The following is a 14222-nucleotide window of genomic DNA, read 5'->3' on the forward strand; positions in this document are numbered from 1 at the left end:
GTATCTCAGATTTGAATTTAACCGTTTTCTGCCGTTTGAGCGGTGGAAAGTGGAGGCAGAAAATGAGAGCAAGTAGATCGAAACGAGAAGGAATTAGAATTAAAAAAAAAAATTGTACTTCTTAATTTTTTTGCTACATCTGTTATCTACATCTACAATGTATATTATACATCTAACATATAGATTCTACATGTACCATTTAGGGGGCGTTAGAGGGCGCTCGCGTACATAACGAGGCAGAGTGTGCGAGCGAGAAAGAGAATGAGTAGCTCTCTGGCTGCCGGTGGCGGGGAAAGCAACTGAAAATTAATTTCTTCATTCTTGGTCATTCTCTACGATACTACGCTTTTACTTTTTTGGTATCCTTAAAATTGTGGCTGCCACAGATTTTCGTTCTTTGGGGCGGGGCGAAATTTTGAAATACACTTGTAGCAGTGTGATATCACATGAGTCTGGAAACAAAATTTGGTTGGAAACGTTTCCTTATCTGCGTTACACACATACACATTTACGTAAACTGAAATCTCAAGCAAAGTCGCTTTCGGCAGCTAAAATTATTCTATGCAATCAATCATATATTTTGGAGTGATACACGTACACACATACATGCTAGCTGCCAGTCGGCTCGTGTCACGTCATGAGCCGAACTCGGTCATTCCCAGAGCCGAACGCGATCGTCCCCAGAGCCGAAGACCTGGGAACGTACGCTGAAAACTTTCGTTATATGAACTGGCACATCTATATACTGTATGGTTAGTGGCTGAAGCTACAATTACTGACATTTTTAACGCTTGATGGAAGAATTCACCTTCGTCCCTATTAACTATAAATAGCTGATAATTATGACAAGCTAGGTCAGGCGGCTCGGACTGGTGTCGCTGGTTTCAAAAAAGAGATTCAATGTTAATAGCAACAATCATTTAATTCATCCTTATTCAATATTCATTTTTACACTCTTTTTTTCGTCATTGATCTGATTGTACTCAATGTTATTGGCATTGAGACAAGAACCAACGTTTTTTACATGTGCCGAAGACTCGATGCTGGACTGGTTTGAGCTGGAAACATGATTGTACACTGCCAAGGCTTGCGCCACAAAACCATTTACATCTGCGGCGTTAGACGGCAAAATCATCGTATTATTTGTTTTAGCCAATTTCTTAAACGCTCCAATGTATTGCTCGGCTAGTGTAAGGGAAGCAGCATTCTTTCCATCCTGGAAAAAGAGGTTTTTTAATGAAAAGACAGATGCCCAAAAATCATTTAAAATATATTTTGTTAGTAATAAGACATATAACTAATAATGTTCGCGATATACGGAAAGTTAATCGAAATTCGCGAAGTAGTTTTATACTCGGTACTCGAGAATTTGGACTTTATCGTATATCGGAGTAAAGGCTCAAAAGTGATCGTGGTTCTATAGGATATTTTCGTTGGGTAAATACATTCCAGAAGCGAAGTGTCTCATCCCCGCCGCCCGTTACTATTGACCTGCCGTCTGGGCTTACAGATAGATAGATCACACGGCGGTTATGGCCCGACAGGTTAACAACTTGCTTCAGGGAGGGATATCGCCATAACACAATCTGTGGTTCTCCGAATCCATGAGTGGTAACAAGCTCAGCTGAATTTCGCGACCATGCCAAATTACTGATCTGTGCTCCGGTGTCAACAGATTGTACCATCTGACCGCTCACCACGTTCCAGAAGCGAAGGCAACGATCGGCGGAACCCCCGCCGCTGGCCAAAAGACCAGACTTGTGAGGAGACCAGCCCAAAGCCTTCACGGCCGCATTATGTTCGGTAAACTTGTGAAGTGGCTCAGGGCTTCGAGCCGTCCATATTAGCAAACGATTGTCATTACCTCCACTGGCCAGATACTCCCAAGTCGGAGACCATTTCAATCCACAAACCTCCTGACTGTGGCCTTGCAAGCAGCTGGTGATAATATTGGTGCGGATATCTCGTTGCAAAATGGTCCGATCACGGGAGCCACTTGCCAAGCTGTTGCCTCGCCAGTCCAATGCGGTAACACGGTTTATATGTCCGCTTAGGTTGGAGATCTGCTTCTCGCGGTCGACATCCCAGATGGCTACGGAGCCATGATTTGTGCCAACGGCTAGCTCGTTTCCTCCGCTGTGCCATTTGACAGCTGTTATCAGATTATCGTCATCGCTAAGGTCACATAGGCGAGTTACTTGGGAGTCTACTGCACTCCAAAGATAGAGAGAACACCCAAGACCAACACCGAGTATGTCCTTCGACGACCAATCAAGAGCGTTTAAGTAAAAGTCATCCTGTAGCTCAGGGGCGTCAAGAACCTTATACGGCAGTCGAGATACCCGGCGGACTGCACTAGTCGGACTGCCCAGTAGCCTACGACTGTATTCGCTAATCATTGAGAATGGGTCGCGCACGGTCTTGTTCGGTGAAGAGTAATTTCCATACCCGAAAACGCGAATGTTTTCCTTTTCGGTAAAATCCCCCGCATCCAAAAGAATTTTTTTGCTTCGCTTGCAATGATCGATTGAGGAAACTTCGGAGTCTAGCAACTCATTTCGCAGCAGACATCCATAGGGGGAATTATGCAGCTGTTCCGCAAGAACCGGGTTTGGATCAGCCGCCAAAGAATAGTTTCGGGCCCAGTTATTTCCGGCGCGTGAAGGAATGCTGCGTAAGTCCAGCTGCTCTCGACCATTGGCTCCCGATATCCCTAATCCCTCAAGCAGTCGTTTCTCATACTCCGGTTGGAACATTTCCCAATTTTATGTACCGTGTTTTTGCGTTTTGTTGTTTTTCAGTTTTTTTTGTGATTATATCTATGTGAGTTTCTAGTTTCCCCAACGCACTTAGTTTTTAAAAAGAGTGTTTTTATACTTACAATGTGTGCCAGAGATTTCGCTATGGCCTGCAGGCTACGAGCTCTTGCATCTGCTACGGCAATAATGGCAGCAGCTTCACCGCTAGCCTTGTTTATATGCTCTTGCCGTTCAGCCTCTGGAAAGCACCAAGGAATGTGATTAGTTGTAAGCCACTGAGTGCACAGACATATATCCTACCAGATGCCAGGATTCTGGACTTTCTTTTGCCTTCAGCAATATTAATTTCGGCCTCACGAACGCCTTCCGACTCCAATATAGCAGCTCTTTTCCTCCTTTCCGCCTCGACTTGCATTTGCATTGCTTCATGGACTCTTGATGGCAGCTATGCAGATGGATTACAAGATTAAAATTTATTTCTGTTGACGCTTGTTCCAATACTCACACGAATGTCTCGAATTTCGTAACGCAGGCAGGCAATGCCCCACGCTTCGCTCGCCTTGTTGATTGAATCGACAATGCTAACGTTTAGGGATTCTCTTTCGCGAAAAACCTTGTCCAATGACATTTTTCCCAGTTCGGACCTCATTGTGGTTTGGGCAAGTTGTGTTATAGCAAACTCAGGATCCTCCACGCCGTAAGACGCTTAAAAATGATATAACAAGATAAATACGCGCACACACACGAACGCGAATCGATGTAATGTATAACTAACCTCGGTATGGATCAATGATCCGCAAGTAAAGCACTCCATCGATGTCAAGTGTGACATTGTCGGATGTAATGGCACTCTGTTTCGGAACGTCTATCGCAATTTCCTTCAAGCTCTGGACATATTTGATCTTGTCCGCAATAGGAACCAAAACATTGAGGCCAGGGTCAAGAATTCTATGAAATCTACCCATACGCTCGACTACCCAGGCCTTATTAATTACATTTACAATTGGAATAAGACAGCATAAGTATTATCCAACATTAGAACATACCTCTTGTTGTGGTACGAACATTACAACGGTGTTCATGGGAGTCGATGCCTTTCCGCGAAAAAACTGGGTGGAAACCCATGAGCCGGCAAGCAGGAAATCTTGCTGTAAAAGGTTAATACATGAAGTCCAAATCAAATATTTGTGTTGGCAGCTCTCTAACAGACCTGGGGCATTAGTCTTCGTGAAGAAAGGAGAAATCTGGACATTTTAAAATAATTTATGTGCTGATTTTGATATAAAAATAAAGCAAAACAGACTAAGAAGCAGTGTGACTGACCCTCAGAAATATACCGTAATATACCACAAAAGTTACGAAATATACTATACTATATACATATACCAAAAATCATGAGTGGGTGAACTATCTTAGCCCACTTAACCCCCTTCTATTAATACAGGTGAACAGTTTGATTTAAGCCGCTTACATTAATGCTGTTTGTAAATTATCCTTGAAGACCCATCCTTCCTCTTTGCTTGCACCAAATATTTCTACGATAACTTTCACCTGAGCTGCGTTAAAGTTCTTCAAGTTTCATAATTTTAGTGGAGTTTTATTTCACACCACCTGGTCGAGAATGGGTTAACGTTCTTTATTGCTGATCATATTCCTCGATTTAGATATTCGATTTAATATTACAAGCTAGCTAAAATTCATATCACTTAAAATATAGCTTTAACCAATAGATTAATCAATTTTCTACAATATATCGTATTTTAGCGACTCCATTTGGATTGTTAATACAATAATAATAATAATACTAATACTACAAATGTAATGTTTTCGGAATGTTACGTCATTTGAACACTTGTTGATGGTCAACGGTGGTATGGGCATTTGTATACCCTATTTTCTTTAATTAATGCTAAAGCTGTGTTGAAATACTTAACAATGACCTTTTTTGAGATTGACCTGTTTTTAATCTATTCAAGAATTTGATTTGTTTTCTGGTTAAATGTTCGATATACTCAAAAACAAAAAAACCTTCCAAAATATAAGGCGCCTCATCTCATATTCGCCCTGGTCGTCAGAAAACCTAACTCCCTCATACCGTATTCATATTAAGAGCCGTATTCTAAAATCGAACAAACTAGCGAATTATAGATAGTCTTTGTTAGGGGTCTTTACATTCCTTACCACCGTTTAATAATTATTTATTATTATATAATTATTATTTAGGTGTACCAAATTTGAACAACATGGCTTAAAACTATTGAGGTCGTATTCCAAGCGAGAGTGAAATAAAGAGTATGTATACTGGACACAGAGCTTAAAATCATTCACATATCCCTGAAAATCCCTGAAATTCTAATATTTCTAATATTTTTAGATTTTAATATTGATTTATGCCATTGATTTTCGTCCAAGAGTGGTTGTATTAAAATTGAATATTTTTCACTTACATTTTGATATAAATATGAAAATATTTAAATTGAATATATTTCATATTTAAATTTAATATGTTTCATATTTAAATTTAATATGTTTAATATTTAAATCTAATATGTTTAATATTTAATTTAAAAATATTTTATGCTTAAATTTAATATGTTTCATATTTATATTGAGTATATTTAATTTTTAAACTAATCGGTTATTTTGCCTACGCGGACTACATTTCAAGTCCTCATGGTGGGAAATTCACACTGGTTAAAGTTTTCAACTAGAAATAATCGCAACATGAGTAGAACTGCATTGGTTGTGATATTTCCCCTGCGCGAAGATAATTTAAACTGTGCATTCAAGGCTGCGCGTGAACCAGTTGGGCATTCGAGGGACACAAAAATATATAACATATTTAAAATAGACAAAAAATATTTAATTTCATTTAATATGGATTATTTAAAATAAAAAGTTTTCCTCTTGATTTTAAAACAAAAATTTTGAAATCAAGTCATAATAATATTCAATTTAAATATGAAACATATTAAACTACAAATTTAAAATATTATATTTATTTTAAAGTTTTTTGTATTAAGATTAAATATGAACGCATTAAAAAAGCCATTTTAATACAATTATGTTTGAATCAAAGTGAATTCTACTTAATTTTAAAAAAATTAATTAATTAATTTAAATTATTAAAAAATCGCATTTTAAATTCAAATATGATTGTAGCTATTTTTACTATGCCTTTTTTCTATCAGGTAGACCAGAGTAGCTTTCCTGAGAATATGTTGCTTGGAAAAATTGGGACAAAAGATCGACAATTGCTGTTTACGAAGCTAAAGCATAGCATTAAGCGTTAAGAACGGAGCCATTCGACTGAGCTTTTTCATAGCGAGAGAGTAAGAGAGAAAGGAATCCATCTGGAAATTATTCATAAAGTCTTGATTTTAAGGTTTTTTAAGTCTGGACAACTCTTTGGTGAAGCAAGGGCAAGGGGGTTTCCCAGATCTAATCGGACAAGAAAGCGGGTTAAACTGCCCAAAAACGGCTCGACCGATTCTTATGAAATAAGTAGGTTTGAAAATAGGTCGTAAATTATTTTTCACCTTCCTACCACCACCCATCAAAAATCACACATGCACAAATTGGAAAGTGGATAGTCACTATTTTCATCAATCCTGATAAAACCCCACATGAGGAGCACATAGATTCAAAGCACCTGTTGTTGAGTTCATCGCCGACACACACCGTTCATACGACGCTCTCCAGTATCCCATAAGGATAAAGAATTTGTTGACTGACTAATTGGTATCATACAGATCGATCGACACACCACCACACATTTTACCACTGAAAGTTGGATCACCGGTAATTTGACTTGGAAACTGGAAACTTGACTGCGACAAATGGTTTGCCAGGTAATTTCGCAGGGGGCTTGTCCCCTAGTTTATGTATATAGCTAATGTTGGTCAGTTTCTAAGCAGTCGAGCTGTTTCTGTAACAATCTGACAGTACGGATCCCCCAATATCGGGCAATACTTTTTCATCACTATATAAAACTATAAACTAAATATATTTTTGAAATTTATAACTTTCTTTATTTATATCATTCTGTCCAAGATGTTCAAATGACTTAAAGGATCCTGGCATACTATGTCACGATGTACATATATAAGTACATATCTGAAAAAAAAACCCTGCACTTGATTCACTTGATTTGAAGCAGTAATTTTTCTAGGAGTTTAATTCAAGAGCCCATTTGAACTCAACACATGCTCGTAGATAATTCAATTAACAACCAAAAGAAAATAATTCTGTAAAGGCAACTCAAACCTAACTATGCGATGGTAAATGAAAACTAAATATAATAAAAATGAGCATATGGTTTGAATGCACGTATGTTTGCTGAAATCTTGACACCACTACTGTTCTGTTTGTTGGAGTATTTACCACAAATTATTTGAAATATGGTGCAAGTGACGCATTAAAAGCATAAAGGAAACCACACAACTAAGCTGTTAATAGTGGGTGCGTTTACATGGGATGGGGGCTCCTAGCGGTCGGAAGCTATCGTAACTTTGTGTGTTTCCCTCACCCTACCCTGCTTTACTTTACGGACACAATACAGTATAAAACGAACAACGGACTGGCTGAATCGCACAGTCTTCTTTCACACTCCAAGGAGTATTGTTTCATCATATGAAGTTTCGTCGGACTAGGGATATAATTGAGAATATGAATCTACTCGTTGTGTTGGTTATTGTAACAACGCTTTTGAACATTATAAGAGCCGCACCAAGCGTGGTATGTATTTTAAATTGTTCAGAGTGAATACCTTAACCTAAAATACATGCATACATATTTATGTCCGTATGACTTAAAACATTATAGTAGAAAACTATCCTAGTTACGCCTAGTGTACATCGAAAGGCTTAAGTCGGTCGAAAACATTAGAATGAACTTCAACTTATTTATTGCAGGACATAAGTAATGACGAATTGATGGATGGAAAATATCTGTGTGAAGGTAATATATATGTGTATCCAAAATTGTACTTTGAATTTCATATTATAAATAGCTTTGTCTTATATAGACATAATATACCATTAGTCCAATTTACTTATTGACCGGCATCCAATATTTATCATTTAAAAAAAGTTTACATTATTTTGTTTTAAATGGCCAATCTGTTTATATATAATTAATTATTTTTGAATTTTTATTATTTTGGCCAGATCGTTCAGCTTTAAAGCAATTTGGTAACGGGAACGGCGAAAGTTTTCGTCCGACCAGCCTCATAAGCGATGACATTTCAACCGCTTCACCTTTTTTAAATGAATTTTACAACAGTTTCTTAAGAAGCATGTTACTTACAAAGAATAAAAACTTTGAAACTCTGTCTGAAAGGATGTCGCGGGCAATGTCTAAGCGTAATTTAGATAGCATTGGTGGAGGACATCTAATCAAGAGGAGTAGCAGACTTCTAAGCGCCTAAGATTTTCTAACATTGCAGACCGCACCATCGTAATATGTACATGATTTGACTGTAAAGTGTAAATAATGTAAGGGATACTTATTTGATGTGTACATATCAAAGGATGTAGCTACTATTTGTTAATAAATTATTGCATTTATACGTAGTTTTTTAATTTATACCACTGAAAACCGAAAATTTATTTATTTATTTGTATCATATAAATATATTATCACTTAAATACTTGTAATAAAAATGTATAGTTATGTCGTAATATTCCAATATTTTAGATTCTGCAGCATGTACGGTATACATATGTACATAAGTATATATCTGGTAAAACAAAGAAGGACATGGCTTGTTTCTGCTTTACATTATATTCTTTAACACAATCTTAATTAACTCTTCAAACTATTTTAAAAATATATTTTCTCTTTTGCAAGCCGGATCAAAGAAATATGACGGACCTTTTATCGTAAGGTAAGTGCATCAATCTAGTTATTATACGACCGTGGTCTGGTCTTTGTCTGCACTGCAAACTTCCATCCACAAAAGAAAGTTTATTTTTTCAACCATTTTTAGAATATGTACATATGTATTTATGTACACACATACATAGGTACATATGAAAAATCCAGTAACATATGAACGTTAATAGTAACTGTCTAACGGACTTATCAAATATTCAAGATTAAACTGCTGTTATCAGGTCTTATCCGAATTTTATCGAAACAAATGCTGTATACATATACAGATAACAGATGCGTCCATGTTAAACCTTCTAACTTCAAAGGTCTAGAAACTATTCGGTGCTAAAATGCAACTTATTGATTGCTATGTGAGTTTTTTACTGTACCTCCTACCTCTTTTAATTAAAGAGAAATAAACAGTCAAACAGTGACACAGTGACACCCTACAGAGTGAATGAAGAAGGAAAGAAATGATGATCAAAATGTTTAATTTCTGTTGCAGGTTAATAGCTACCACGAACGGGCAAACAGTCGTCTGCTATGAGTGTAGCCAGTCGGATTTCAAAACCAAGTACAACGTTAAGCCCTGCGCGGAGCGATTAGTACCGGGGAAACCCGTCGGAAGTAGCCACCATAGGGAGACTGTGCCATATCTTATTAGAATGGATCCCATCTACAACAAGGATACCTGGGGCAGCAAACTCAAAAGGAACTTCGATGAAATTGACAAGGCATCGGCCAGTTTCAGCATTCTGAACCAACTTGTCTAGTGATATCATTTTAAGCGCTTGTAAATTCTCACGGCTACGAACGATACACGACCGAAAGATACTACAGATACTCCTCCAAATAGGCTTCATGTCAAGGGATTAATTATGGAAAATACAATAAATGCACTCAAATATATATTATAAATAAAACAAATATTATTGTTATTAACATGTTTATTTATTATTCTTTAATGTTGAGTTTTGTGAAAGGTCATACCAGATCTAAATGCAGCGAATTTTTTTTTCTTTTAATCAAGGGACTATTTAAATACAAATTACATTTGATAATTATATTTAAAACAGTAAGTCATTAATATTTTTATTTACTTGCATTACGGCGATGGGGGATAACCTATAACAATTCATATTGACGAAGGTGCATCCTTTGAATAATGTCTCTGCAATCATTAAACACTCGTTTAATGTTTTCTGTGTCAACGGCGCATGTGAAATGTGGATAGCAGTAGTGTTTACCATCTCCACTAGCGGTAGAAATACGCTATTAAAACAAAACAGAAATATAAACGATTAGTTGTCGTGTACTGTACCAATCATATAAGCGTCATATAAGGGTGGGCTGGGCTGACTTACTAGAAACTCGTCTCGTATGAAATATTTTGCTCGTATTACTTCTGGGTCGTCATTTGATTCCATTATTGCGTCACCTATGTCGACAACACATTTTAAAAAAAGACAATATCATATTAACCATTAAAGAAATTCTATCAACATATGGATGAGCTTAAAAGTAAACTTCAAAGGTACAATCCTTAATAATTAACCAGCTGCTCTACGATCAGAATTGGGTGTATGTTTCGTTTATTATTGCAATAATTTGGATCTTAATTGGTTATTTCTTTTTATTTTTTTATTTATTTGTTTGGTGACAAATATCGAAGTATATATCATATATATATATATTGATGCGGGATTGGATTAGGTAATACTTACTTGGCGTTTGGTATTTGTTAAACTCGGAGAAATATTCCGACAATTTACTTTTTCCAGCCTTAATTTTCTCTGCTAACAAATCTTGCTTATTTAAAAATAGTATAATAGAAATCGTGCGAAGCCATCTAAAATGAGAAGGTTAACCATAAGCAAAGCAAACCCAAATTGTGATTGAGTTGAGTGATTTTACCTGTTATTCCAAATACTCTTAAACAAATCCAATGATTCTCGAAGCCGATTTTGGGTGGGATCTTCACGCAAAACCATGTTATAACTTGAGCACGCTGTTACGAATATAATAGCAGTTACATCATTGAAACATTGAATCCACTTCCTGCGCTCGTCCCGCTGTCCTCCTACATCAAACATGCTGTACACACGCGACATTCCAGTTAAGACTCAAATAATATGCATTCAAAGACATTTTTACTCACTGAAAATTAACTTTGTCCACCTGAAATCTTGTTTCGAATATTCCAGAAGTCAAAACACGGCATCGAAGAATATCTTGCTCATTTGGGGTATAGTTTGGGTTCTTAATTGTGCTAACACGATCCAGAAAGCTTGAATATAAAATATCATGCATGAATATGGTTATCTTACAAGGTTTCTGCTATAAGCATTTATTACAATTTTAAATTGTAAACCAGTATACTGAAACTATATGGATTAATAATATCTGTCATAGCTATTACAGCAAATACTCGTAGAAATTGTTTATTAATTGTAGTTTGCCAACTATAGTTAATTAAGATATTTCAGAAGCCTACTTAGTTTTTGTTTCTCAAGCAATATGTGTTATTTAGTATTATAAATAGTTAATCCATACTTTCAATCCACTGTATACTTTTAATCATCAGTGTTTGTGGCACTTTCAGGAAAAACACACAGTAAAACTATCAGAATATTTTCAGTTCAGGTGTATTGTTGAACATAAATTTGGATTTGGCGGTATAGATGTCTGTATGATCATCAAAAATGTAAGCCAAGTCGGCAAGCACACTGATATTAAGAAGTTGTTTAAAATATACATATATGACACATTGAACTTCTAATCCGACTTTTTCTTAACATTTTTAATTTAAATTCTATACTTACTATTTCGCACAGTCAATTAATTGATACTCATTTGATCTCTCATAGGTTTGAAGAACGCCCTTGTCTTTCCATAGTTCTTCGGTATGCTCATAGAATTCAGGAGGATAATTAAAGTCCGGACCTGTAGAATTAAAAAGATGTTGAGAGTTACACTCGATATTTAAACGTTTGGTTTTATATGATCATAATATTCAATTTTATAAATTTATATTTATAAGTTAATTTTAATTTAATTGAATTTTGTACATATGTATGTAGTTCCAAATCTGATATCTTACTAGATGCATAATCCTGAATATATTCCACTCTGGGTTCATTTTCTTTCTTTTCTAAAGCTACAGGTGGATTAAGTGTACTCATGGCTCCTGTAATAGTCTGTAAGACAAATAATTGATAATGTTTGCATCGGTAAGTAATCGTATATAATGAAAATAATTTTTGGCAAAAACAAAACTCTATAATATTGTCAATGCTGGACAATTGTGTATAGCACTTACCAAGATAGCGTCTCGAATATTCTTTTTAATATCATCAATTTTCTGTTTTTTCTCTGTTTCAGAAAATCCGTCGACATGCAATATTCGCATTTGCTTGACTATAGTTGATTTACCAGACTCACCGGCTCCCAACAGGAGCAGCCTGTGTGTGGCCCTATAGAGCTGTTTATCCTTCTGCAACTGTCTAGATATTGCATCGCTCCGGCGCTTTTGACTTTTTGAATCCTCCGAGTTCACATCGGACTGCTTCGAGGTGGGGGACCCAAAGCAACCCATTGCAGCCCAGGGCGTCCACCAACACGTCGCTCGATTTTCCTGGTTGGCGTCGGGTGACTCGGCACCCCTTGTATTTTCTCCGTTCTGCTCCAGTATAGCTGAGTTTTCGAGTCAATACACAATTTCCTTTTGTATCGTTCACTTCCCCAATCTCAGTAACACCACCGGTCGCTCAGAGCTTCGAGAGATACGCGCCGAAAGCTGAATTCAGGGCATTAGAAATATAAATAAATGAAATTAGTTTCAGCAGACCTAAGATTTGAAAGGGAAGATAGCATTCAATGAATTTTGCACAACTCCTATCTAATATCCCAATTGAAGATTTAGCTTTAGCTTAAAAATTCACTTTTTGTTTACTTATTGTGTACTATTTTTGTGACTCGTATGTATATAAATGCAGGTGTATACAAACGAATTTACGACATTTATAATGTGAGTCACGGATTGAATGTAATGTTTGTGGTTCAAGCAGAGCTTTAATGTTTCTGAAAATTATGCTGCGCGTTTGCAGAACTACATTCGAAATCAATCTTGAAAAAATGGCAATATTTCACTTGAATACATCAGCACGGCACCCCATCAGCAGTAGCAGGACGAATCTTGTACATCAGGGCAGTGTAACAGGTGAAGCAGAGGGCGGGTGGAATTTTTGCGCATACAAAGGTGCAGGTACGCATGTACATAGAGATACCAACATAATTTCATCTGCAGGCCCGTAAGGCAGTTAAAATACATACATATGTATGTACGATGCCTATATTTTTCATTCAGTGGGCGAATATATATATTTTTTTTGCCGAAATATATGTATGTAAATGGGCGAAAATTTGATTAAACTTTTACTTTGAATATGAATATTTGTACATATTATATGCAGAAGTGTTTAATCTATTAATTATTGTTGTCCACCCAAAATACATACTTCAACCGAATATTTAATTGTAAATAAATGTGCATAAATTCATCGGGATCTAAGCGGGTACATATATACATACATATGTACATATATTAGACAGATATACACATCGTTGTGTATCTACTCATATATACATATGTATGTGCTTGGATATATATGCATATAGACACAAGTTCTCCGTTTGCATGTGTGAATGGATGTACATAAATAAATGTATGTACATATATCTCTATATGTATATTTGCCATTTCTTTGACACTTTGGGAAACTATATTATACCCATCTGATAGTATTTTGAATTCATGCGCGAACGATTTTTCACTGATTTCGGGTCTAAGGATGAAAGGAAGTCGACTCGGACCTCGGCCACCGAATCACATCATTGTCACAGGCGTATACGTTCCCTATGTTTGACAATGGTATGGTTATTGTTTACCGTGCATTACCGAACATTTTTATTCATGGGAGCAACTTGGGTGGCTGAAAGCAAAAGGTGCACACGATATCGGAGAGCAGAGCAACTTTCGGAGGTGCAGAAAAAGATACTTTGATGACACTTGACGCGGAGCGGACTATGACTATGAGCGGAAATGGCCAAACATTTTCCACCTGCGCTGGATTGCAATGGCATGAATTATCACACTAAAAATGCATTTTTAAACCACACTAACTCACTTTTTTTATATTTTTTATTTTATGTATTCAACCTAGGGATGGGATGTTAAATATATATTGATACTATGCCGATATATTTTGTTGATATCGATGTAGTGATATCGGTAGTTTTGTGCCATGAACGACTCTGAATTCGGCAAAACCACCCAATTAATCCATGTACGTCCTTTTGTTACAAACATCTCATTAATTTTCTAATATCCTGTTCGCAAGGGTATTGTGTTTCAAATTTTCCTTTAATTCTGTGCCATGTATATCGAAATTGTGCAATTCCAGTGTTGTATAGTGCTATCCACTTAGTCTGCATAAAAATTTAATTATTAAAGTTAATAATATTAATATTTAGGAGTAGAATATAATTCCTCGGAATTAAGTAGCTTTGAAGCGATATATACATAGCTCC

The 14222-nt window shown here is 36.3% G+C and overlaps 4 protein-coding genes across 9 annotated transcripts; 1 reads left to right on the forward strand and 3 right to left on the reverse strand.

Moving 5' to 3' along the window:
* Positions 1 to 904: 904 nt before the first annotated feature.
* LOC111075195 (stomatin-like protein 2, mitochondrial) lies at positions 905 to 4080 on the reverse strand. Its single transcript, XM_022368321.2, has 7 exons — positions 3970 to 4080; positions 3806 to 3907; positions 3535 to 3742; positions 3265 to 3464; positions 3060 to 3204; positions 2882 to 2997; positions 905 to 1216 (listed from the first exon to the last, which is right to left on the reverse strand). The coding sequence occupies exons 1-7, from the start codon at positions 4009 to 4011 to the stop codon at positions 932 to 934; spliced, it is 1098 nt and encodes a 365-aa protein (XP_022224013.1). The 5' UTR covers positions 4012 to 4080; the 3' UTR covers positions 905 to 931.
* On the reverse strand, positions 1152 to 2854 carry LOC111075193 (fizzy-related protein homolog). Its single transcript, XM_022368320.2, has one exon. It carries the CDS (start codon positions 2754 to 2756, stop codon positions 1377 to 1379), a length of 1380 nt encoding a protein of 459 aa, XP_022224012.1. The 5' UTR covers positions 2757 to 2854; the 3' UTR covers positions 1152 to 1376.
* Positions 4081 to 7347: 3267 nt separating the features above from the next.
* Positions 7348 to 9576, forward strand: LOC111075233. 3 transcript variants are annotated; one of them, XM_022368378.2, is made up of 4 exons: positions 7348 to 7496; positions 7673 to 7718; positions 8610 to 8646; positions 9139 to 9555. In XM_022368378.2, exons 1-4 carry the CDS (start codon positions 7392 to 7394, stop codon positions 9404 to 9406), a joined length of 456 nt encoding a protein of 151 aa, XP_022224070.1. In that variant the 5' UTR covers positions 7348 to 7391; the 3' UTR covers positions 9407 to 9555. The 3 variants fall into 3 exon arrangements, with proteins under 3 accessions (XP_022224070.1, XP_022224071.1, XP_022224072.1); XM_022368379.2 differs by lacking the exons at positions 8610 to 8646; positions 9139 to 9555 and adding an exon at positions 7928 to 8345 and having other exon boundaries at positions 7351 to 7496; XM_022368380.2 differs by lacking the exons at positions 7348 to 7496; positions 7673 to 7718; positions 8610 to 8646 and adding an exon at positions 8937 to 9004 and having other exon boundaries at positions 9139 to 9576.
* On the reverse strand, positions 9566 to 13837 carry LOC111075232 (guanine nucleotide-binding protein G(s) subunit alpha). Of its 4 annotated transcripts, none has more exons than XM_022368376.2 (9): positions 13820 to 13837; positions 11953 to 12429; positions 11734 to 11830; positions 11456 to 11576; positions 10792 to 10920; positions 10548 to 10727; positions 10358 to 10482; positions 9998 to 10080; positions 9566 to 9905 (listed from the first exon to the last, which is right to left on the reverse strand). In XM_022368376.2, the coding sequence occupies exons 2-9, from the start codon at positions 12226 to 12228 to the stop codon at positions 9759 to 9761; spliced, it is 1158 nt and encodes a 385-aa protein (XP_022224068.1). In that variant the 5' UTR covers positions 12229 to 12429; positions 13820 to 13837; the 3' UTR covers positions 9566 to 9758. The 4 variants fall into 4 exon arrangements, with proteins under 4 accessions (XP_022224068.1, XP_022224066.1, XP_022224069.1 ...); XM_022368374.2 differs by lacking the exon at positions 13820 to 13837 and adding an exon at positions 13591 to 13713; XM_022368377.2 differs by lacking the exon at positions 13820 to 13837 and adding an exon at positions 13591 to 13712 and having other exon boundaries at positions 9998 to 10071.
* Positions 13838 to 14222: the final 385 nt, after the last annotated feature.

The sequence above is a fragment of the Drosophila obscura genome, unplaced genomic scaffold (assembly GCF_018151105.1).
Source record: "Drosophila obscura isolate BZ-5 IFL unplaced genomic scaffold, ASM1815110v1 contig_186, whole genome shotgun sequence".
Lineage (NCBI taxonomy): Eukaryota > Metazoa > Arthropoda > Insecta > Diptera > Drosophilidae > Drosophila > Drosophila obscura.